Source organism: Macrotis lagotis, chromosome X (genome assembly GCF_037893015.1).
Source record: "Macrotis lagotis isolate mMagLag1 chromosome X, bilby.v1.9.chrom.fasta, whole genome shotgun sequence".
Classification (NCBI taxonomy): domain Eukaryota; kingdom Metazoa; phylum Chordata; class Mammalia; order Peramelemorphia; family Peramelidae; genus Macrotis; species Macrotis lagotis.
The window spans coordinates 455,208,640-455,235,199 of record NC_133666.1 but is presented as its reverse complement, the minus strand read 5'-3'; the positions used below and the strand labels follow the sequence as shown (position 1 = coordinate 455,235,199).

Here is a 26,560-nt window from a genome sequence, read left to right as displayed (position 1 = left end):
GGGCAAGTCACTTAACTCCATTGCCTTGCAAAAAAGAAGTGGTATTCTGGGATAGGTTTTTTAACAGGTTTGTTAAAAGTAATTCTTGTACAACTGAGAATTTATTTTGCCCTTCAGAAATATTAGACCCTTCTCTACATCTTAGTAGTCTTATAATGTTAAAACATGTAATGCTGATTATGTTCACACACAATACACTAAAACAAGCAATCTTTTCAGATGTTGAATTTGAACTCAATAAGGACTCTCTGTTCATACCAAAAGAACTGCATTGAAAGTTCCCTCAAGATTTGCAAAAAATTAATGTGTAAACGGAGCATATCTTTGGTTAACAGATTCATCATCCAATCCCAAAAGAAAACTTGTGTGTCTTTTTTTTTTTTAAATAAGGTGAACTATCACTCTAGCTAGGAAAGGTTTCACTTCCCTGGGATGACTCCAATTCAAGTTCAACCACATAGGGTTCTGCTGTCACCATTATAAGAACCTAATTGGGGGAGGGTCCTTGAAGGGTAGATACCAACTTGACTGTCTGTGTATAATATAATCTAAGTGATTAAGATAAAAAACAGCTAGAGCATTTTTTGGCTTGAAATCAGGAGAAAATGCAAAGAGAACAATATCTGCTTTTATGCTCTTTCATAATGGCCACTGAGTTTGTCAGCAGAATTTATGTAAGAAAAGGACAACATATTCAGCAATTTTTTCCACATGTAAAAAAGCTTAGCTTTAAAATTTTGGGTAATCCTTAATTTCTCTTACTGCTACACATATTGTTTATAACTCCCTAAACTTATATGAAAAAGCACGTGGAAAATGATTACATATCTCTTAAAAGTAATAGGATATTGGATGTTTGACATAGAAAAACTAATTTAGTAAATTAGATGGTACATGAATCAGTTCATTCCAGATCCATGAATACTTTGCACCCTCAAAATGCTTTATTCTCCATGAACTAGCACAGGATTAAGCTACTAAGAGAGATTAAAGAGAAAGAAAGAAGGAACTAGATATGAAAAATAATGTGAAAGTAGATAAGACCTGGCAACTGACTGGATGTGTGGGATGAGGATGAGGGAAGATTGAAAGATGGCTCTAATGTTACAAACCTGGAAGCCTGGGAAGATGATGATGTCATTTGTGAGAGCTATTGTGACAGAGGCAGGTTTCATCAGGTGAGCTCCATTTTTAAAAATACTGAGTTGGGAGCCAGAAAATTAGAGAAGGCTTAAAAAGACATGGTGTAGTGGAAGTCTGGGGAGAAATTGGTAATAAAGATGTAGATTTGGGAATCAATTGCATAAGAAAGTGAAAAATGAAACCAAGAAATTCGATGAAACCATGGAAAGAATATCAAAAGAAAGAAAAGAAGGGCAAAATCTTGGGTAACATAAGACTTGGGAATAAAAAAATTTCAACAATTATCCCCTTAATTTTACAAATAAGAAAGACTTGAGACTAAGGGAAGAGGTTAATTGATGTGCCAGGATCATAATAAATGGCAGAGCAGCTCTTCTGTCACTAAATTCAGTATTTTTCAACTCCCATTAATTGTCTGTTATAAGCTAAGCACTGGGGATACAAAGACAAAAATTAAAAGTCCCTATCATCAAAGAGAGTATGATCTATAATATGTATGATACCAGTAAATACAAGATAATTTGAGAAAGAAAAAGCACTAAAAACTGTAGAGCTAGCATGACGATGATGATGATATTGATGTTTATCCTTTATTCTCAAAAAAGGCCATGACATTAGGGAGGTGATGCTATGCCAAGCACATAAACTGGATTTGAGTGAGGGAGTGCTGTGCTAAATTACCAGTTTGACTTTCTCCTCTAGAGTCAGATGGGTCCAGTGACCAGATATGAATCAGTAAGACTGGAGATGGCCTCACATCCAGGATTAAGTGACTTGCCCAAGATCACATAGCTAGTGTCAAATATCTGTTCTATCCACTATGCCACTGAGCTGAAGACAGCAAAGTGAGGAGAGCTTCAAAAGTGCAATAGCACAGGAAGCACAGCAGGAAAGAACAATAAGCATGGGGTCCACACTGACAAACACCACAAAAGTCAAGAAAGATGTGGATGTAAAAGAATGAGCATTGGATTAACGACAGGAGTCACCTTGAAGTTGTTTCACTATCACGGTAGGAATGAAGAAGTGAGGGGCAAGGAATACAGATTATTCTTTCTAAGAATTTGTCAGAAGAAATCAGAGAATCAGTTAAGGGTCACAAGAAAATATTTTTAATATCTTATAAGACATTAGATTTTAGGTCATTAATTTTCTGTTCAACCATGCTTTTTTAGCTCTGACCTCACCTCAGGTGAATTAAGAGAAAGTGGGTGGCTTGGTCAAAGAAAAAACAGGAATGGTTACAGTTCAACATTAAGCTGATGATAAAAAGTAAAAGGAGTTAGACCAAAGAGTGATCTCTAATTAGAATATTGGCATTCCCCAGTCATTTGTGCTATTTAACACTTTTACCAATGCCTTAGATAAAGATATAAAGGGCATATTTATCAAATGTGCAAATAACACATACCTAGAAAGGATAAACTAAGTTAATCACCAATGGCAGTCAGGATCCAAATAGATATAGATTGAAACACAGCTCTAATTTAAAAAAAAAGATGAAAACTAACAAGTAGAAGATGGAAGCCATATGGCTAGATAGCAATCCATCTAGGGTTTTAAATGGGACTGCTAGTCTTGAAAGTTGTAATAGTCAAAAAATAATGTGATTAGGTAGGAGTTTTATTGTACTTTGCTCCTTTAAAGCCCATCCGAAGTCATGTGGAGTCCCATTTTAGGAAGGGCACTGATTAAGTTAAGAGCATCCTGTATTAGACAAGGATGATGAAAAGCCTTGAGATTATGGAATTCAATTCAAGCATCTGTTAAGTGCCAACAGAAAATATTCCTTGCTCTCAAGAAGCTTAGGTTCTACTTGGGGGAAACCACATAAACATGTACTCTGGCCACCATGTCCTGTCATGGAGTTCACAACCTATTCTTTTTTGGGGATGGCTTGTGAGCTTCTTTCACATTGTCAGGGCTGGGGTCCCAGGGGGCATCCCAATTCTCTCACTACCACATGACACTTCAATTCTTTCAAGGGGGAGGAGGCCACACTCCTGCTACTCTACTGAGGGCACCCATCTATACAAAACCCATCGCTACAACAGCATTGACTGAAATGTGAAACACTAAATGAAAAGGCAAAACACCAGCAATAATCAAAATATAACCATTTACCTATAAACCTGGATCACACTGCCACCAATGCACAGAGAATTCATGGAAGAGGCTGGACGTACACTTTGAGAAAGCTGGCAGGGAGGCATAAAATTATGGAAACTCATGTGCCAAGGGCAAGTTGTATGGCAGGTCTTTATATCCTTGATCTCTTTGGTGAACAGTCTTTACCATATGGTATCTTCGGGGCAAAACTGCTTCTGTGCCTCTCTGCTCACCCTTCTCCTCACAGCTATTCTACCAGGCAAAGCCACAGAAGCAGTGTCAAGAGCTTGTAGCACATAGCCACCCTTTGCAAGGTATGGAGAAAAAGTTTTCTCAGCAAAATATATCAGAATCATTCAAAATAGCTTCAAAATCTCTTTCTCCCCCCGCCCTATCTTCACTTATAGAGGACAGGAAAAGGCAATACAAATATCCCTGAGAATTTTCTCCTCTCTTAGGCTAGAGGTCATAAATCTATACATAGCAATAGGATTCAGCTCTTCTCCAATCATTTTCCAGCAACTGCAGCACTTGTCTGACTTCAGGTAGTTCTCTTCACTTACTCAACCTTTCTTCAGTCAACTAGCAAAGCAATGCCTTCTTTTCATCAGTATGATTCTCAGTAAAACAGCTGCAGAGCTTGCCTGTTAGCTCAACTCAACTCAACTCAGCTTTTGTATTCTATTTTTTCCATCTCCACATTCTGTGCTTTCTTGCTTCCATCTTCATCTGGTCATCTCTTATTTCCTCTGCTGGTTTCTTAAAGCCAAAGACCAGGATGTCTTCATAAAACAATGACCTAGCTCTAACTTATGATATGAAATTCAGAAAGCACACTTTTCTATCAGATATTAATGACCCCATCAGCCTTTATATAATCATCCCATATGTCACCAAAAGTAACTTATTTATAGTTTCTCAGTTCCAACTTCTTAACCACTGACAAGTGACATATCATTGGGCTGAGAGAGACCACAATTCAATGTAACCATCTTTAAATCAGTGGGTGTGCTGCCTTCAAAAAGTACTATCTGAGAGTCCTCAGAACAGACTGTCCCTCCCCATTCACTTTATCTGAAGGACTGTTTCCTTCTCAAGCTGAATTTGTCTATGTTCTTTATGCAAACACTTTTTTCTCTGCCCCTTTCAACAACTACAAGAGCCAAATAATAAAGGGGCAGTACCTTCCATGTAGATAAGTAAAACTATGCAGAAAACAAAAAATTTCATTTTTAAGCCTGAAATCATTAACTGAAAATGGTGTAGAGCACTGCAAGAAATGGAAAAGTTTAACTTTATATACTTTTTTTCTTTAATAAAAGCAAAAGTTATATGAACAGGTTTAGGTTTTTATTTCATAAGGTTATTTTGTTCTAATTGTTCTTTAGTAGGTATGAATTTAGATCTATATAATGTAATCTAGCCATAGGAAGGGGAACAGGTCATAGATTATATATATATATATATATATATATATATATATATATATATATATATATATATATATATATAAATATATAAATACACACACACACACACACACACACACACACACACACCTGAGTGCTAATTCAGCCTTATATGTGTGTGTGATCATGGGCAAGGAACTTAAACCTTTGTCTGCCTTAGGTTCTTTATCTGCAAATAAGAAGAATAAGAGCTCCTAACTCCCAGGATTGTTTTGAGAATAAAATGAGATAATGAATGTAAAGGGCTTTATATTATCATCATTATTGATGTAGGCAGTCTACAGAATATATGATTCAGTCTCAGAAGAATTAAATATGAAAATCACCCAAAGGGTAAGGAAGAGAAACATGTCAACTGAGTAAGTTACAGCATAAAAAACTGAGCAGGAGTTACATGTCTGATCACAGGTCTGTCTGACTGGAAGAGGAAGAGACTACTCAGGAAGGAAGAGCAAGGGACAGTTGACTGATGCTACCTCCTATTTGTTACATCAGACTCCATGAAATGTCAAGAGATCCAGGACTGAGATTTTTAACCCTTTTTGTGCCTATTTGGCATAGACCCTTTTGAGTCATAGAGACCATTGGCAGTCTGGATATGTTCTCAGAATGATGTTTTTTAAATGCATAAAATAAAATAATTTGAGATTATGAAGGGAACTAATTATAATGAAACACTTATCAAAATATTAAGAAAATGAAATTCCAAGACCCCAGATTAAGAAGCCTTGACCCAGAGTATGAGCCCCAGAATTTTGGTTGGAAGATATATAGTACAATAAACTCATTAAAAGTAGAAACTATTTCTTTCTTTGTATGTTTATCCCCATTACCTAGCATAGGGCTAAGAGTACCATAAGTACCAGATAAATTCTTGTTGAATGACTGAAGAGTCAAACAGAATGACCAGGCCTGCCTCTAATGAAATCGCTCTTCCACTGAAGGCAATGTCTATATTATTTAAATCACATGTACATCTGAGTAGTAGAGTATAAGGAAAGACTTCTTAACAATTGGAGTGGTCCAAAAATGGAATAGGCTGCCTCATGAGGTAATGAGCTCTCTCTCCTTCACTGATGTGTTTAAACAGAGATTGGATAATCATTCATCAAGGATGTTAGAGAAGATATTCATATTCTGGTCAAATATCCAACTATTAGTGGTGTCCAATAGATATGAATCCCTGTAAGTCACATATTGACTTAGAAAATCTCAAATTAACATTATCTTTGCTAAATTATATGTTTATTTTGTTAAACATTTCCCAGTTATATTTTGATCTTATTCCAGCTGCACTTGGGAAGTTTTTCAGGCTGTTTTTATGAGTTTGATACCTTTGATCTAGAACCCTGATGAAGCTTTCCCATACCAGAAAACATTCTTATCTTTAGAGTAGTAGCAATGATGTAAAGGAAAAACATTAAGGGTTAAAAAATAAAACAAAAAATTGCTCTGGATATGTCCCTTAATTTCTAGATACCAGAGACATTTCTCTAACACTATACTAATAAATGGGAAAGAAGGAGTTATCTCAACATTGGTTGAAAATGTTTCTCATTGGACTTGGTAAAGTCATAATTCAGTCCAAAAAAGGGGGTTAAGTCAAAAATCAGAAGATCTGGGTTCCAGTCCAGATCTGCCACAAAAAGCTACATAATTCTGAGTACAAAACTACTCATCCTGGGCCACAGAGATGAGGCAAGGAAAAGTTCACAAAACATTTCAGACATGATCTAATTCAACTCCTTTAATCAACAAATGAGGAAAAATGAGGTCCAGAGAAATTCCCTATTTTGCCCTCAAAATTAGTGAGTTGTGGCAAACCTAGGACTAAAATACAGGTCTTCTAACTCTTCAGGAATTCTTTTCACTTAGCAGAAGAAAGATTATTTCACATTTAGATCTGGGTACTCAAATATATTCTAAATAGTAAGTTCTTCTATAGAAATGTTGACTGGTATAAGTTCATTTAACACTCAATCAACCTTGATACAAAGTAATTTTCTATTCAAAGGTGAGAAGAGGTACTATTGAACCATACTTCTGAAAAATAACTATGCATCTCAAAATAGAACAGCTTTTTAAGAAAGTTTTTAACTTCAAAAAATGAAATGCTACTTATAAAAAATTTGACCTTTTATTTAAAGTCATCCTTACCAGAAGATTCTCACCCGACACTCCTCTGTTGTTAAAAACCACACATCTAAAAATCAAGAGAGTAATTTTCATTATTTCAAACTTTTTTTGGTCACAAAGTATACGAAAATCCTAATTAACCTGTATTTTTAAAGCCATTAAAGGTATACTGAAACAAAATGAAAGTAATTTTTTCTTTACCTTATATGATTGTCTGCAAATCTCACAGAATTGAACTTATGTGTATATATTATAGAACAGGCATTTAAAATGTTTAGTATTCCTACTAAAAGAATATATTCATTACATAGTCATACATACATATATGTATATGTATGTATATGTATATATGCATTTTAAAAACATTATAAATGAGAAATTTAATTTTCATTTTCAAATAACAAAAAAGTCCCTCTTATGAGAACAATAAATGCTTGTATATTATAAAAAATATCTCTTGCTTACATGTATATACACAGTGATTTTCTCCTAAGATTTCCCATGAAGGGGAACAACCAGGACAAACCCAGAAATTCTGCAAGGTAAAACAAAACAAAACAAAGGAGCACTCTTTGCCTTTTGTCTGAGATGGGCTTTCCATATGTTATCAGTTTGTATTTAATGTGTATTTCTTTGGCCATTTCACTATTTTCACAGATAAAAGTAGGGCCTGATACTTCTCTGTTTTCTGACATAACAGTAGTTTTTTTTCCCTTATTAGTAAGGGACCTTTTAGCTACAAATATTTTTGCTTAAAAGTCAAAATCATTCCACCTAATTTTAAATTAGAGATGATCAAATCATTATTTTAAAAAACCCAAAAAATTCATTTTTACTAATAAAATAGAAGCCGATTGGTGGGAATCAATCACCTGGATAGTCTGTCCAAACCTATAGCCTAGTCTTAAAGTTTTGTTGCAATTGTCTCTACCTACTACCGAACACTTCTCTCTCCAGCTGCAAGTATTTTAAAGTAGATGAATGACACTTTGCTACTAGGAAGGATAGCAGGTTACAAGGGAAAGATATCCCTTAACCTCTCTTGGCTTGTTTCCCCCTATAAAATGAGAGTGCTGGACATGATGGTCTCTAAAGACCCTCTTTCTTTCTTTTTTGCAAGGCAATGGGATTAAGTGGCTTGCCCAAGGCCACACAGATAGGTAATTATTAAGTGTCTGAGGCCAAATTTGAACTCAGGTACTCCTGACTCTAGGACCAGTGCTCTATCCACTGCTCCACCTAGCCGCCTCTCTAAAGACCCTTTTTTTTAATTTTCATTTTTTTAGGTTTTTGCAAGGCAAATGGGGTTAAGTGGCTTGCCCAAGGCTACACAGCTAGGTAATTATTAAGTGTCTGAGATCGGATTTGAACCCAGGTACTCCTGACTCCAGGGCAGGTGCTTTATCCACTATGCCACCTAGCCGCCCTCTAAAGACCCTTTCAAACTAAATCTACAATCCTATGAAAAAGGTGAATGCTATTCTTGTTCTTTCTCCTCTTTTTTGCTGACTTCTTCAAACTTTTCAGCATTAACGTAGAATAGGATAGACTGCTGGCTGTGGGAGTCAGAAGTAACTATTTTTATTTTATTTTTGTAATTTTTTTCCAATTACATTAAAGAAGGTTTTCAAAATTCTTTTTTTGTGAGATTTTAAGTTCCTCAGTTTTCCTGTTCCATCCCTCCCTTCCCTTTGGTGGCAAGTAATCTGATATAGGCAGAAGTATCTGTTTTTAATCTCATCTCAAAACACTAGCTAGATGACCCAACCTTGGATAAATCAGTTAACTTTAGCTTGTTTTGTCACTGTAAAATGGAGATAAAGTTAATTATAGTACTTACATTACCACTGCTGAGAGGATCAAATGAAATGATTTATATAAATCACTTTATGCTTTAAGTGTCATATCAATTTCAGTAATTATTTCACACATTATACCACATACATCCTTAAACAAAAGATATTTAAGGAACTAATACCAAACACACAATAAAGTAACTATATATCTTTATCATGCTGCCTTAGCCTAGAATTCCTTATCTAATTCCCAGCAGAGCTCTTTGCTATATCTGACCTCAAAGTCTAACCTAGCTAATCTAAGCAGAGAATTGCTATAAATCATCAATTCTCCCTGATTCTCACCAACATTTAAAGTAGCAACAAGTATAAAGTTCAATTATTTGTTCAACAAATAGTTTGGATTTAGAAGGTTCAGTCTGGAAATCAGCCATGTTCTTCAAGTGCTGCCCTGACTTCTCTTATGTAGGCCCCAATTCTCCAGTCCAACCAGCATCCTTTTCCTGGGTTTCATCATCAGGCTTCCTAAGGAGACCTGAATATCTATGAATGTGAGAAGGTTTATGTTTTACTTGTTCTAGTTTTTTAGATCCTAGGATGGAAAAGAATGAGCATTTTTATTGCACCTACTTTGGGCCAGGCATGATGCTAACTATTTTACAAATATTGCTTCATTTGATCCTTCACAACAAACCTTTGAAATAGATGCGGTTATTATCCTTATTTTACCCCTCGTGACTTGCCCAGGGTCAGTTGTTAAGATATCTACTAAGTGTATGATGTCGGAGTCTAAATTTCCTATTCTAGGCCCAGCACTCTATTCATTGCTCTACCTAGTATCATGTCATTTTCTTTTAAGTGCCATATGAAGTTCATATGTTCCCTCCCATACACTCATCAAAACCAATCTTATATGTGTACAATTTGCTTCTCTTCAAATTAACTACCTTACCCTTGGTCCTATTAAAATTCATCTTGCATTTATTTGTCTGAACATATCTCTAAACCCAACAAAGTTATTTTAGGTTTTATTTCTTTTCTAAAGGATAGTTTCTTAATGTGGGCACTCAAAAAAGTCTCAGTGAGCCAGATGGTGTACAAGACATATGTGTGTGTGTGTGTGTGTGTGTGTGTGTGTGTGTGTGTGTGTGTGTGTGTAAATATAATGAAGTCCCCTACTTTTAAGGAGTTAAAGTTCAACCTCCTCAGCCAACATGGAATGGTCAGCATATGATTTTGAAAGGGATTTATCACTACCATTAAGTCTGATAAGGAAAACTTGGAAGCAATATATATTTTTAAATTTAAGAAACAAACTTTAAGACAAATGTCAGAGGAACCAGATTTATGTTGACTAAACTATACTTTAAATATATGAAGAAACATTGGAGCAGGGCTAGCAAGAGGATGGTTTTTCCTTTACCTTGACAGCAAAAGGGAAAACAAGCTTCACCTGAAGGTAAATTAACTGTTATATGACTGCAGAAAGCTCTCTAAGTTATACAGCAATTAGTGAGTAAGTTAATTGTAAACTTGATCTACTGGTCCCTCCCTTCCTTAGCCCGTTTCTTTCTTTTTGTGAAGTTTTTGCTGCTGTATGGCTAAGCCTAATCATACTAAATTTGGAATCAAGAACACATGACTTAGACATGGACCTGCAATTTACTAGTTTTGTGACCTTAAGTAAGTCCATTAATTTCTCTAGAATTCCTGTCTGTAAAATCAAAACAACACTTTGAAAATTTACTTCAAAGTGTTGTTGTGAAGAAAGAATATTACAAATGACAAAACCTACTTAACTATGAAATATTATTTATCAGTCATAGTTTTTAAAAAGCCTCTTAGAATGGAAAAACTTTAAATAAAGAATTACTCCCTGAATCTACCCTGGTGTCAATACCACAATCTAAAAATGGTACAAGATGAAAGATGACTGGAAAAAAAGGATTGAAGTATAGTATTAGTTACAAATAGGATTTTCTTTCATGTTTCAGACATGGGTCAAACTCTCTTGTAGGAAAGAACCAGGCAGCTTTTACCTCTTCTTCCAGGGCTAGAAATACATTGACCCCCTTACTTCATTAAAAGATCTCCACACTGTGACAGGGGTACAAATAATTGTTCCCATCTTCAAGGAGATTACAGTGTAATTGTGTACATACATACACACACACACACACGTTAAAATTAAGGAATTCAAAGCAAAAATAACAAACTAATTCTTGTATCATTTTAAGGTTTACAAAGTAACAATTAAAAAAACCTAACACAAATCCATTAAAAGGCATATGATTAAGGCAGCTAGGTGGCACAATGGATAGAGTACCAGTCCTACAGTCAGGAGGACCTGAGTGCAAATCCAACCTCAGATACTTAATAATTGCCTAGCTGTGTGTAACTTAAAACCCCATTGCCTTACATGAATGAATGAATGAATGAATGAATGAATGAATGAAGGCATATGATCTCAGCCTTGGAAGGACCTGAACTCATCCTAAAACCTTAGTTAAAGGGAACCCATGAGCATTTTCCCCCATTTTGTTTAGGCAATCAGGGAAAAATGACTTATCCAGGGTAACACAGCTAGTAAATGTCAAATGTCTTGAGACTGTAATTGAGTTCAGGTTCTCCTGACTCCAGAGTCAGTGCTCTATCCACTGCACCACCTAGTTCACCCTCACCCATGATCTTCTTAAGTGTATATATTCCACTTCAGGATAGATATAATTGATAATAAGAAGTAATGTGAGTTTAAAGAAGGAAGAGATTTCTGTGAGCTGGAGTGGTCAAAAAAGGATATATGAAGCAAGGGAGACCTGAAGTAAAATTTGAAGGATGAAGAAGATACAGACGAGAAGACTATCAATGACATTCCAGGCTGGAGAGAACAACATAAAAAAACACAACAAACAGAAAGGCAGGAATGTATAAGACATGATAGAGGAACAAAGAGCAGACCAGTTTCACTAAAGTAAGACTACAAAAAAACTAGCAGTGGTAGATAAAGTTAAGAAGGTAGGCTAGAGCCAAATAATGGAGGTGCTAGATCACCAGTCAAGACAGCAGGTGAACATTTCCTATTTTATTCTGTCAGAAACCAGGAGAATTAAACAACATATGTAGCTTTCCCCAAAACATGAAGTCCAAGATATATCTAATATCAAGTTTGAGATAAGCATGTCACAAACTTTAAAACACAGTCAATTCTAGATTCATAGACTAACAATTCCTTAAGTGGAACCATGGAGATTTTGTAACCACCTTTCCATCATTCCAATTGAAAAACCAAAGACTAAGGATTAATCAAATAACTTTGGGAGATATTCAGAGATAGTGACAGAATTTGTCACTGACCTTCATAATACTTTTAACCTTATTTCATCCACTAGCTTCAATCTATTTCTTTACCAAACCTATTTCCAGTGCAGTTTTAATTCAGCTGTAATTCTTCTGCCCATACAAAATGGTCAAAAAGAAAGAAAGAAACCAAACATTCAGATAAACTACATTCTACAGTCAATTACTTATTTTTTCAGGGATGTATTTTAATACCTATGCCAGGCTGTCCTATTGGGGGCAGAAAGCAGGTTGACTTTCTGTGGCATGGAATCCCTACACAGGACTCATCTTATCTCATATTGCTTCAGACATTTCCTAGAAAAAAAAAATTCACATTCCTTCTTAATCGTCTGAATCTAGCTGAAATGACAGGGTTTTAACTCCTGTTTTGCAATTCAATAATCATGTAATAAATGCTCACTAGGCATTGAGATTTAAGTTTCAAGGTGAACAAGTCCTGTCTCAAGCAATTTCTAAGTACTTTAGCAATTATTTAAATTGATTCAATTCAAGACCTAAGGAAGTGGGTGGCTAGGTGGCACAGTGGATAAAGCACCGGCCTTGGAGTCAGGAGTACCTGGGTTCAAATCCAGTCTCAGACACTTAATAATTACTAATTACCTAGCTGTATGGCCTTGGGCAAGCCACTTAACCCCGTTTGCCTTGCAAAAACCTAAAAAAAAAAAAAAAGACCTAAGGAAGGTGGTATATAACATCCACTGTTTCATCATGAATGGGCACTCTCACTGCTTGCACAGATTTTGTGGGATTATTGTTCATATAGGAGTAGGGGAAAATAATTGTGAGACGTAGAGAAGATGAGGGAGATAATGATAGTCTCTATTTGCTCAAAAAAGTAGAAGGTAGGGGGCAGCTAGGTGGCGTAGTGGATAAAGCGCCGGCCTTGGAGTCAGGAGTACCTGGGTTCAAATCCGGTCTCAGACACTTAATAATTACCTAGCTGTGTGGCCTTGGGCAAGCCACTTAACCCCATTCGCCTTGCAAAAAAAAAAAAGAAGGTAAGATCCTCAGTTCATGGGAATAGAGGGAAGAAGATGATATGAAGCTTGAGGAAAGAATCAAAAATGGAGAAATAGAAGTATAGCCTTGTGGAACCAAGGGCTTAATTGACATTAGATAACAAATTCATAGTAGATTCAGTCAGCATGGATGAGTGTCTTTCTTTAGCTATATTCAGCAGTATGTATGTAGAAGCAGAGAAGGGAGATGGTGACACCAGTCCAGAGTTGGGTCTAGAATCGGGGCACTCTAGCCTATGAGCAATCCTTCCATTTATTACAAGCTCTTTGTTTTCTGGTTAACAGTGATGTCAATAGTAATGTAGTTTAGTTTCTCCAGTCTGTTGGTTGTTAGACAAACATTTCAGTCAAAGTATCAATCTTTGTAGATGATCTGCCTAGTATAAATCTCAGCATTCTCCATCCTTCTTTCTGCTTCTATCGTTGTGGAAGTGTGGGCCACTATATATTTTTATCTGATGGGCTGCTTTGATCAAAGGATCTATTTTCCTGGGTGTTAACCCACTGGTAATGAATTGTACTTGCTAAGGTTGGCCCTCAGGCAGAAGACAGTTTTGTCATTAGTACTACATTCAAAGTCTTTCCAGCTGGTTGAAGCTGTCAGGGTTTTTAACTGTGTCTGCTTAGCAATTAAGAACCCATGCACTCTATGTATCAAATATGTACCAAGTTGTTTGCATCTCTGTTACCTATTGTCTTTCCTGACAGAATGTGAGTTCCTGGTCGGCAATTCCATGTTTTTACTTTTTCTTTGCATTCCTGGCATTACTATTCATTGTGCCCAACCTCTCTAATCTAGTTTCCATTCTCAACAATTTACTGAAACTACTGTTAAAGGTTACCATTGAAGGTCTCATTGCCTGACTCAGTAAGGATCACTGAATCTCTGGCCAGCTAATTGAGAATCCCAAGCAAGGAACAGCTAACAAGATAATAGACTTAAGGGACCTAAAAGGTCATAGTGTCCAATCCTCTTATTTTACAGATGAGGAATCAGAGACCCAGAGAAATTAAGTGTTTTGTCCTAGGTCAAGTAACTTGGAATGTTGAAGTAGGATCTTCCTTAATCCAAGTTCAGTGCTCTACTCACTACCTCCTGGCTGCCTTAGACCTCACTACTTCCTGAGGCAGCCCTCTCCATTCCACTTTGGAACAAATATTATCATTAGAAAGTTTTTCCTCTACAAGGTGGCTAAATCTGCCTTCCTGAAACTTATAGCCATTATTTTTGTTCTTTCTGGGGTGAAAATTTTATCTCTCTTTCATATGAGAGTACTTCAAATTCTTGAATTAACTGAGGGTTAGAAGCTCACAGATTAATGAATATGCTTAAGAGTGATGGAAAAAAGCAGGGTAAATATGAGTAGCAGCATATTTACATTCACAATGTGATATAAGACATCAATGGAGACAAAGGAGGTGGACTGATCATGTAAAAAGAAGAATGAAAAACAATAGAGGTTAAAGTGATACACAGGTTTCATCAAGATATTAAAAGAACCAGAGAAAAGATCTATAGAACATATGGTAGACATATGGTTGATTTAGAGAAAGATTTAGATAAAAATCACCCAGAATAATAAAGTGTGAAGAGACTGTGACTTATACAAGTGGTAGTGCCTGTACTTGTGAGATCACAAGTCTAAGTAGCTAAATGAATAACTCAATTAAGAACAATAGCAGCCTAGCATTCAGCTGCTATAAGAATTTCCTTTCTTCCCTATTCTGGAATGAAAATATCAGCAAAATTTTCAAAGTAACCATATTACTTTAAAGTAAATTTGATAATATGAGTTACATTAAGAGAACTCAATATAGTTTCTCAGAAAACCTCTCTTCATGATTTTGTAAGATTAACTCTGTCTGGAGAAAGAAACAGAAAACTGGTATTTTTGCCAAGAAAATTTTGCCATGTACAGTATGGTCCATAGGGTCACAAAGAGTCAGACACAACTGAACAAAAATACCCTGTATACAAAGAATAGCTAAGAATCATCATCAAGTAAATATATGACTGAAAAAAAAAAGCATTAAACCAAATGAAGAAGCAAAATACTTTACTGGCATCCTTGCAATGTTAAAAGATCTCAGAGAAGACTCAGTTCTACTACTTACAGAAGGTTAAAAGCCCTGGAATAGGCTTCCAGTATTCTAGGTATAGGAATCCTCTCTGCAATTTTTAAGGAAGGCAATGAAAAGGAATCACAAACAATTTGAAGAGGTAGATGGATTGCACTCTACACTGGCAAAAAAGGATTTACATGGATGAGAGCATGAACAGTGAAGTTTGATATATAATTAACATACCTATCAATTATTTGTAATCTATTTTGGCACTTCTAAAGAGATTCAAAACATTTATTCTCTTATGAAGGCCAGGAATTCTACCTATAATCTTAAAGTCATTGTTTAAGAAACCCTTGTTTCATTATCAGTATGAAAAACTTGAGCCATTTAATTAAAAGTTTTAAATAAGTAGAATTCAAAGAATCATAGAAATTTAGTATTAGAAGTTGAAGTTAAGGGGTGGCTAGGTGGCGCAGTGGATAGAGCACTGGCCTTGGAGTCAGGAGTACCTGAGTTCAATTCTGGCCTCAGACACTTAATAATTACCTAGCCGTGTGGCCTTGGGCAAGCCACTTAACCCCACGGCCTTGCAAAAACTAAAAAAAAAAAAAAAAAAAAAGTTGAAGTTAAAGAGGCTTCAAGTACAATATACTTGAAAAATAATAGGCATTTTAACTTCTGTGTACTTAAAGTATAGGGAATTTGTTAACCAAAAGAAAAACTTTTTTTTTAATCTAGCATATTATGCCACAAGCTAAAAGTCAAATTATCTCTAGTATCTAAATTACATCTAAACAATGATGAATTAAATGGTGCCATAATGACAAGTTTCATACATTTCCTTAAAGGCTGAACTTCATGTTGTTGTGGCTTACCTGTAAACCCAGTAATACCTGGTAATAAGATGAGCTGTCAGCAGCAAAGAAAATAAAAAGCTAGCCCCAAAATCAGGACAACCTGGGTTCAAGTACTTCCTCTGACTCCAACACCTGTCACCCCCCACTGTGTTCCTGGGCAAATGATATGACCACTAGGCACCTCAGGCAGAAGACCCCAAAACTGAGGAACAGTGCCTCTGCACTAGCCCAAGGAGTTCTGCACTGGTCCAACCACGAGCCCTAGTCCCCGTCAAGTACAGGATCAGGAAGATCTGAGTTCAAATCCTGATTCATACACTTATTAACTGTATGACTAGCATTTAACCTTTCTCAGCTTCAGTTTCCTCATCAGTAAAATGGGGATTACAATAGCACTATTTAAAATGGTTCTTGTGAGGATCAAATGAGAGAAATAGTTAAAAAACTTTAAAGCATTATATTACTAAGAGCCCAAATCCCCAGGCTATTTTAAACTCATAGACCTTTGAAACCCAGGTAGTACATTTATTATTTACCTGGCCCTGACTTGGAGTCTAAGACTCTTTGGTGTGGAGGTTACAACTGAAGGCCGGTGAGTAAGCATGATGGTCAAGGTCTATTCACTCGTTCTACTACCTTCAAACATGGTGAGATGAAGATCCATCTAAAAATAGCTACAGATAAGTTGGGTCTGCAGGCAGTGGGGTATGGCATAGTTGATTCCCCAATGATGCCATATGACAAATTATAAGCTTCTTAAGACCTGGGACCATTTCTTAAATATTTGTATATTTAAATTTCCCCCAAGTACCTTGCAGAGAAAGCGCTCAATAAATATTTGGTGACTGGATCACACATCACATGTAAACACCTGGAGACAGAAGCCTAAGATATAAGCAAGCTAGAAGCTCTCCTACTCTTTGGAAGCCCATGGCAATATTTTTGGTTTTGGGGTTCTGACTGTGGTCTGGGTCAGTTGAGGTCTAGGAACAACTTAGGATTTATGTCCATCCCAAGCCTTGAAATATATTAAGGTCAAGCCTAGAACAGCAATTTCAACATTTACCAAAAAAGTCTTATTAATGCTTTCTGTCTAAGTCTAATGTTTAACAAAAGTTTAGATCTGCCATTAGAACTCAGTCTGATGAACCAAAGACTTTAAACATATAGATGCAGAAATCATGCCTAAATAATTCCCTTCCACTACAATTCTGGTATTTAAAACTAATATGAATTCTAAGATACAAGATATGTTTTATATGTTAAAAAGGTACAAGGTAGTATAAGTAAAGTGAAAAGAAAGCTGATCTTGGAGCCAGAAAGCAATGAGTGCCGAGTTTTCATGACCCCTTTTTGAGGTTTTCTTGGCAAAGATACCAGAATGGTTTACCATTTCCTTCTCCAGCTCATTTTACAGATGAGGAAACCAAGGCAAACAGGGTTAAGAAACTTGCCCAAGGTCACATCTGAGACCAAATTTCCTGACTCCAAGGCCCAGCACTATACTTCACCACCAAACTGCTCCTAAACCCTTTACATACTGACTATATAATCCTTGGCAATTCACTTAATCTCTTAGGGCTCTAGGCAACACTCTAATACAATAAGTAGGAAGAAAAGGACTAATCTGCATTGGCAGAGAGAGTCTTCTCACCCAGGAGTATGCTAAATTAATGAAATAACAAGTCCAGTCTCTGTCCCTATATAAAATGTTGATTTCAGTTGATACAACTTCAGTGAAAAATTTCCTTTTCCTAATATAAGAATAAAGATGTGTATAGGGATTTTATTGCCATTTTATCTAGTATGATAGTATTGAGTTGGATAAAAGCAATACTCAATTTTAGATGCTTCTCATATAAAATGTCCAAAGTTAGCCTTGATAGGGATTTATGAATTTTGAGTGTGTTGAAATGACTTAACCATATATGCAAAAGTCCTTTTCAGCTTAATTCAACAAATATTTTTGCTTTAGGGTGTAGAGTCAAATAGAAATGGGACTTAAAATTTGCTGTTGCTAAGGTACCTATACAAAAAAAATAAATAAATCAAAACATTCCTGGAAAGTGAGCTAAGCCTAATCACCAAAAAAAATGCTGCAGCAGCACTTGCCACATAAGTCTACAACCTTTGGTCAGACATAAGAGAAGTCAATCATCTCTGAAATAATAAGAGTGACCTTGGAACAACTTCTAATGTTGTAAATGTTTTTATATAAGTGGAATGCGGTCCTATCCTTGAGAAAGAAAACATCTATGTTCTTACAGGGTTGTTGTATAGTTCCCCATAGTGCCAGTGAGGTGACCATCTACTCCTGCCACTTTTGTAAATCAACTCCCTTAGAGGGAGGGAGGAAGGAAAGAATCCTATATAAAGGGAGTGAAATAGGTATCTATCATCATGTATTTCATCTACTTCATTTAGCTGGAATAAAACTCTTAGTATTACCTGTATCCCAATTCTTCACTGAATTGGATCATATGAAGGATGTAAGATTCTTTGCTTGTTCCTGTGAGGCCAGGTAGCAATAAGACAGTCGGTCGGGTGCTAGCATCCAAATAACATGGACTCTTATTATTATCAAACCAGTCCAGTGAAATCTGTCCTCCATCTGCAGTTTTAATAAGCTCACTTTAAAAAAGAAATTAAAAGACAAAAAAATTATTATCTTTTGTAGTCTTCAAACTTGGCTAATTATTACCTCTTCAAAAAATTTAATATTATAGATGACCTTAATTTTATGAATTAGGTCAATAACATTACTAGTTCATTTAAAAATGATTATGCTTTTTTTGCATTTCTGCATGCTTCTGAGAAGTCACATAAAAGCCACTTTCAATACAAAGTTATTATAATAGCATTTTGTTTTGAGTTATCTTCAGCAGCCTGAATATCATATAATTATAATAATAACTAATATTTACAGTGCCTGAAAACTGTCCAAAATTACTTCACATTTTCCTATCATAATGAAATGGATAAATAACCAGTATTATTTTCAACCTGATTAAATTCATCTAGATATCAGTGAATTAGAAATAAATATAATTCAGATTTGATTGCTGGTAGCTAAACCCTGTTAACTTCTATCAGTCTCAAGTAACATACCACTAAAAATATTGTAAGTACCTATCAGAAAGCATCAATGCACACACACTCAATGTTCTCAAACAGTCCAAGTTCCAGGCAACAAAAGGAACTCCAGAAGGACTAGATGACTCAGGGAAATTAATAATAGGCACCATCTCTGTCTCCTGGTTACTGCTATAGTCTGGACTGTCTTGAATGCCTGAAGGTCATTACTATGAGAATCCATTCATTCAAGAATATGAAGTGATCTCAGTACATAAGTAAAGTTCAGATCTCAAAGCACCAGCAGTAAATAGCAGCTCTGGCATTTTTTTTTTTTACATCATTAACTACCTATCTTTCTGTTTCTATGGTGCATATCACCAAAGGACTTAGGTACTCTGGGACAGCTGAATCACTTCTTGGAAAACAGGTACAAAAACACTTCTTTAATTCTAGAAATAGAAAATTTTAGCTGAATGGCAATAACCAGGAACATTACTATTCCACTTGATTCACTGTACTATTTCTGGGCCCCAGATGCCTTTCATTCACACACCTCTATCCCACATCCTATATTTACCAAACAGAAGTACTGTAGAAATGATGACCAAACAATTTTGAGCTATCTGCAATGGAGAATATCCAGAGAAAGCATTATGGACTTTGAAGGAAAAACCAGAGACTATTACTGTCTAATTAGAAAAAAAAAGTGTTATATTATGATGTAATTTTACTATGTCATACTTTATTTTTCTTCCTTAAGGATATGCTTTCTCTCTCAACACATTCAACTGAGATTCAATGTATACCATGGAAACAATGTAAAGACTGACAGAATGCCTTCTGCGGGGGGGGGGGGGGGGGGGGGGGGAGCAAGAATAGGGGAAAATTGTAAACTAATAAATTTTATAATAAAAAATAAATAAATAAACTCTTTAAAAAATTCTATCACATACTTTTTTTATTCCTTAGGGATATGATTTCTCTCTCATCACATTCAACTTGGATCAACATATATCATGGAAACAATGTAAAGACTAAGAGAATGCCTTCTGTGGGGGTGGGGGGAGGGAAGCAAGAATGGGAGAAAAATTGTAAAGCTTAAAATGGATAAAATCTTTAGGAAAAAATTATACTATCTCATACTTTTTTTTTTCCCTTAAGGTTTCTGTCATCGCATTCAACTGAGATCAATACATAACATGGAACCAATGTAAAGACTAACAGAATGCCTTCTGTGGGGAGTGGGGGGAGGGAAGCAAGAATGGGGGAAAAATTGTAAACTAATAAATTTAATAATAAATAAATAAACTCTTTAAAAAAATCAATCTCATACTCTTTTCTTCCTTAGGGATATGATTTCTCTCTCATCACATTCAACTTGGATCAACATATATCATGGAAACAATGTAAAGACTAAGAGAATGCCTTCTGTGGGGAGTGGGGGGAGGGAAGCAAGAATGGGGGGAAAATTGTAAACTAATCAATTTAATAATAAACTTTAGAAAAATTCTACCTCATACTTTTTTCTTCCTTAAGGATATGATTTCTCTCTCATCACATCCAACTTGGATCAACATATATCATGGAAACAATGTAACGACTAAGAGAATGCCTTCTGGGGGGGGTGGGGGAGGGAAGCAAGAATGGGGGGAAAGTTGTAAAAGTCACAATAAATAAAATCTTTCTCAAGAAAACTTCTGTGCCATCCTTTTGTCCGTGGGGGCTGTGCGCGGGCGGTGGCTGTACTTACTTTCGGTAGTGCACCTGGGGCTTGGAGGTGATGAAGGGTCTCAGCAGGGTCTGCCCGCGGCTCTCCCAGCACCAGACGGTGGGGTAGTAGGTCTCGGTCAGCACCGGGCAGTGGTCCTGGAGGAAGCGGCTCAGGCTCGGGCCGCCCGTCACCAGCTGCGGTTTCTGCGGGAGGGCGGCGCGGGCAGGTGAGCGCCCGCCCGGTGCCCCCGGCTCCCTCCCTCCGCTAGCGCGGGGCCCGGGCCCCGGAGAACTTTGTTCCCGAGCCCCGCGCCGGTGCCCGAAGTTTCGGGAGAGCCGCGGGGCGCGGCCCCCCAGATGCCCGGGCCCGGCCGCGGGGCGCCGCCCCCCGCCCCCGCCTCACCTTGGCGATGCTGCTCAGGTAGTAGCAGGCGTAGGCGACGCCGAAGCCCAGCACCAGGGACAAGCCCACGCCCGAGCCCAGGAAGCCCACGCGGACCTGGTGCTCCAGGTAGAGGGAGAACTCGCGGGACAGCATCTGCAGGTCCATGGCCGGCAGGACTCCCCGATAGCGGCTCGCGCCCAGAAAATGGGCCGTTTCCGCCCGCTGAAGCGGGAGAGTGGCCCGGGCCGCCCGGGCCCGCCCCCTGCCCGCTGCGGCGGCCGCCGGCTCCTCCCCGGCTCCCCGCCTTCCCCAGGAACCTTCCAGAGGAGCCGGCGGGGGGCGGGGAGGGGCAGAACCCCCCCAGGACCGGCCCTCCGCGTCGGGAGCCCACCCGGCGCGCGCTGAGTCACGGCCGTGACCTTGAACCCCTCGCCCACGAGCGGGGAGGAAAGTGAAGGAAAGTCGCGCGAAGTGCGGAGGCCGCACCCCGCCCGCAGCGCGGCCGGCCCTGGCGGGGAGTCCTCACGGGCTCCCCCCAACTAACGCCGCCCCCCGAGTCCCAGCCTCCCGAAGGCCACCTGAACGCGTCCTGGCCCACAAGAAGCCCGGGCCCCCAGCACCGGCGCGGCAAAGGGCTCGGGAAGCAGATTTTCCCAAGTTTATTTATAGCCTCGAGAATAATGCCAGGAAATTTAATTAGGCATCTGAAAAGGCTCAGAGGGAAGGATTAAATTCCACATGATGAGACGTCTCCATGTTCAGACCATTACCCCGACATCCTGGACTCCCTGTGGGTCTCCCTCTAAATCCGCAGGGGTTCTCAGCAAAATTACATTATGGGGGGATCAAAAGCTAAAACTCAAATTTACATTTTTGGGAAACCTGCAAAATAACCCTGAAATATATTTTAAATTAAAAAACATGAATACTTTTCTAAAATTCAGTTTAGAGGAAATGAGATAACTCCTGAAAATGGCACAAGTTCCACTCTTTGCTTGAAAAGAATAGGATATGTATATATATATATTTGCTTTAGGTGTGAGCATCATTACTTTATCTAATCGGTTAGTTGAGTTCAGGCATTTATTTTAATGGGTCACTTTCAGTCTGAATCTCCTGCCATTATAAGCTTAATTTAATTAGCATGTTCTTTAAAGGGAAAGAACATTTATATTTATAGTATATTGTGTATCACATAAGTATTGAAATATCCCTCATGAACATCTTAGTTCTGTTTTAAAAATAAACAGATTTGGGAGGGCTAGGTGGCATATTGGATAGAGCACCCACCCTGGAGTCAGGAGGACCGGAGTTCAAATTCGACCTCAGACACTTAATAATTACCTAGCTGTGTGGCCTTGGGCAAGCCACTTTAACCCCATTGCCTTGCAAAAACCTAAAAAAACAAACAAACAAAAATAATTAAAGTAAACAGATGACAGCAAAAACTTCACCTTCAGGCCTTCAAGATGATAGCAATGTGCCTTAATGTATTCTTCCAGTTGTAAAGAGAAAAAGATTTTAAGAGTAGTCATCATTCAATCAGTGGAAGATGAGTCTGGATTAAAGACATAGACAAATAGTATATATCTACATGGAGATATATGTATATAGGTATATTTATGTATATACTATATATATTGAATTTAAGCAATAACTTCTTGTCTCCCTTATCATCTCCTCCCATTTCTAATTTTGTGGTATTTCAATTATAGAAACAAACTGTCCCCCAGTCTTATTGAAACTGGCAAGACTGGGAGTAGGAATAGATGAGGGTAGAAATGAGTTTTTTTAAAAAAAACTATAGTTAAATATACATATTTTTTAATTTCATAAAAATCAAATTTTCCATAGCTACATAGATATGTATTTGATGATGCTAAATCATATGTCCTAACCTAATAAAGTCTCAAGGCCTCCAGAGCATAGTGACACATAATGAATTTCTTAAGGCATTCAAATACATTGTCCTGACTGATAACAAACAATGAAATGACTTAATAGTGACTAGGAGGAAGAAGGGAAAAGATAGGTACCTCATTGGAGAAAATTAGCTGAGACACCATTCTATTCAGTCCTTGGTGATTATTTCTCTCTGCTTTGTTCAATACTTTCCTGCCTAACTGGCTATTCTTGCAAAGCATCTGGACACCTGATCCCCACCATTTCTTCCTGGGTCAGTTTCACAAGTATATTGGCACACCTGTACAGTGGTGCTTGAACATAGGCTACTTTTATAATTTCTGACTTAAAAGATTCCCCCCACCAAGAAAAAAATTTAGTTCCAGAGCTAAGATGATCCAATAATGTCCCCTTTTACTCTCCAAACACCAATGTTCCTAGTTTGGGGATAGAAATGATGTGGTAGGTGGAAAAAAGCATATCTACATATGTGTGTGTGTATGTATACATATATATGTGTGTGTGTGTGTGTATGTGTGTATGTTAACTTTGAGGACTAAGTGGAGATATATGGATAAACCAAGAAGAATATTATTTATGAGACTGGCAACCAAGAAGTCAAAAGAATGAGGCCAGCAAGGAAGGAAGTTAAGTCAAAGCAACAAAAATTCATTAAATATTATGAGGAAAAAAGAAGACATGCTTGTCCTCAGGAGTTTTTGTCCTCAGGAGTTTTCATTCAAATGGGGGAAAGATAACACATTAAAGAAAGCTAAAAAATTGTAAGTGGGGAAAGCAAAAGTCAGAGTCAGAAGCAGAGCTTGTAGGGAAATAAAAGTTGGCTGGTCTGGGCTCTCCAGAATGGAGGTTTGTATTTCCTTCTCCAGCTCATTTTTTTTACAGGTGAGGAAACTGAGGTAAATGGGGTTAAGTGACTTGTCCAGGGTCACACAGCTAATAAATGTCTGAGGCCAGATTTGAACTCAGGAAGATGAGTCTAACTGATATGAGGTCCAATATTTTATTCACTGCAGTGAATAGAGATGCCAAAAGGTAGTTTGAAGGAACCTAGAAGGTGAACAGAGTTACTACTTCAGAGGGATGATCCAAGGTGAAATGAAAACAAGGATCAAAGAATGTTCCAAGTCTGAGGGAAGTTGCAAGATGAGATTTCAGTGAATAGTGCTGAAGCTCAGAAAGTCAGAGGCAGAGACAATAAAAACCTAGTTTTTCAATTAAGAGTCAAGTCACATGGTACGGCTAGGTGGTATAGTGGACAGAGCACTAGCCCTGGAGTCAGGAGTACCTGAGTTCAAATCCAACCTCAGACAATAATTACTTAGCTGTGTGGCCTTGGGAAAGCCACTTAACCCCAATGCCTTACAAAAACCAAAACCTGGAAATGTGAGAATTGAGTTGGAAACCAAGTCAAAGACTACAGCAGAGCCATAAGCAAAACTACATCAAAACACAAAGAATATCACACAAATAGAGGAAAAGCAAGAAGTTCAGAGCTCAGCAAATAGATATTGCTTGATTTTCTTTACATTTTCAGGTGATGAAATCTATTAACCCTAGCAAAAAAAAGAAAAAAAAGTTTGTGGGGAAAAAAAGAAATATACACTTAACCTCTCATTTCTTTTCCTCTTCCCCTCTCAAAAAAGCAATTACCAAGCACCTCTTTTGAACTATAGGATGTAAAAAATGCTAGGAATTTCCCTACTAGGATGTAGACAAGAACTATATGAATGGTTGTTGTTGTTACTCATGTCCAATCCTTTTGATCCTATTTGGGATTTTCTTGGTAAAGAGACTGGAGTGGTTTGCAATTCCTTTCTGCAACTCAGATTCCAAATGAGGAATCCGAGGCAAGCAGGATTAAGTGTGTGTGTGTGTGTGTGTGCGCGCTATGTGTGTATATGTATATATATGTGTGTATATGTGTATATATATGTGTATATATATATATATGAAATGGAAAAAAAAAGTTGACCTAAACAACTGGAGAAATATTCATTGCTCTTGGATAAGTTGAACCAATATAATAGAAACACTATCTAAATTAATTTACTTACTCAATGTGATACCAAACAACTTCCAAAGGATTAATTTATAAAACCAGGAGAAAAAAAAATCAGAAAAAGACTTCTGTAAGAAGGTGGAATTTTAGTTGGAACTTGAAGGAAATCAGGGAAACCAGAAAGTAGAAATGATGTGACAAAATCTTCTAGGGGTAGAAATCAGTCAATGAAAATGTCTGGAGTTGTTTGAAAGACAGAAAGGAGGCCAGTGGCACTAGATCAAAGAATATGTGTGGTAGGGAAAGTGGAAAAAGACAGGTTGTTTTTTTGTCTTCTTTTTTTGTTTAATTTTATTGAAGGCAATGAGATTAAGAGTGACTTGCCAAAAAAAAAAAAAAAGGGACTTGCCCAAGATCACCCAGCTAGGCAATTATTAAGTGTCTGATTCTGGATTTGAATTCAGATCCTCCTGATTCCAGGGCCAGTTCTCTATCCACTCTGCTGGCTAACTGCCCTCATTTTGTCTTCTTTATGATCTCAGCATTTAGCATGACTTGAGACACAGTAGGCCCTTCATACATGTTTAATGAATAACTTACAGAGGATTTTATATTTGATTGTGGAGCTGATAAGGAGGCCTCTAGAAGTTATGAAGGAAGTGGGAGGATAATAGGACTAGATATTTTCTTTTCTTTGGTAAGACTGTTGTGACAGGTGAGTAGGGCTTAAGTGGGAGAGACTTGATTCAGGGAGACCAAACAACAGGCTATTACAATAGTCAAGTATGATGAGATGATGAGGCCCAGCACCAAGGTGATGACAATGTCAGAAGAGAGATGGGGGCACATGAGAGACATTATAAAGGTAAAACTGACAGGCCATGGAAATAGATTAGTTATGGATGGTGATAGTGGGGAATTGAGGATGACACCAAGGTAACAAGCCTGGGGAATGTCAGAATGGTGGTATCCTCAAAAATAATAGATAAGTTTTGAAGAAGAGAGGGTTTAGAAGAAGGAAAAGGAGATAGAGTTCAATTTTGGACATGTTGAGTTTAAGACATCTATAGGCTATCCATTTCAAGATGTCTAAAAGGCCATTGAAGATATAAAATTGGAGGTCAGCAAAAGTTAGGACTAGAAATATATATATATATATATATATATATATATATATATATTTAAGAATTATCAGTACAGAGATTAAATGATGAGATCTCTACATGAAATAATATAGAGAGGGAAGGAGAAGGAGGTCCAGGACAAGTCCTGTGAGATATGCACAGTTAGTGGACAAGACCTAGGTAAAATTCAGCAAAAGCAACTGAAAAGGAGTGTTCCTATAAATTTGAAGGACACCAAGCAAAAATAATGCTCCGAAAACCTAGAAAGAACAGAATACCAAGAAGAGGTGATAAACAGTATCAAAGGCTGCAAAGAGAACAAGAAATGAAGAATGAGAAAAGGTTTTTAGCTTAGTAAGATTGTTAGTAACTGTGGAGAGAGTAGTTT

At 37.4% G+C, this 26,560-nt stretch overlaps 1 protein-coding gene across 1 annotated transcript in view; it reads right to left on the bottom strand.

Annotated features, from left to right (window-relative positions):
• Positions 1 to 21,557, bottom strand: part of ABHD3 (abhydrolase domain containing 3, phospholipase) — a 45,617-nt gene extending 24,060 nt beyond the window's left edge. The window contains exons 1-4 of the mRNA XM_074201527.1: positions 21,145 to 21,557; positions 20,782 to 20,945; positions 18,405 to 18,587; positions 6,879 to 6,924 (exon numbers count right to left, since the gene is read on the bottom strand). Coding sequence (XP_074057628.1) covers positions 6,879 to 6,924; positions 18,405 to 18,587; positions 20,782 to 20,945; positions 21,145 to 21,291 — 540 coding nt within the window. The 5' untranslated portion in view covers positions 21,292 to 21,557. The remainder of the gene's footprint in view (positions 1 to 6,878; positions 6,925 to 18,404; positions 18,588 to 20,781; positions 20,946 to 21,144) is intronic.
• Between the last annotated feature and the right edge of the window lie 5,003 nt (positions 21,558 to 26,560).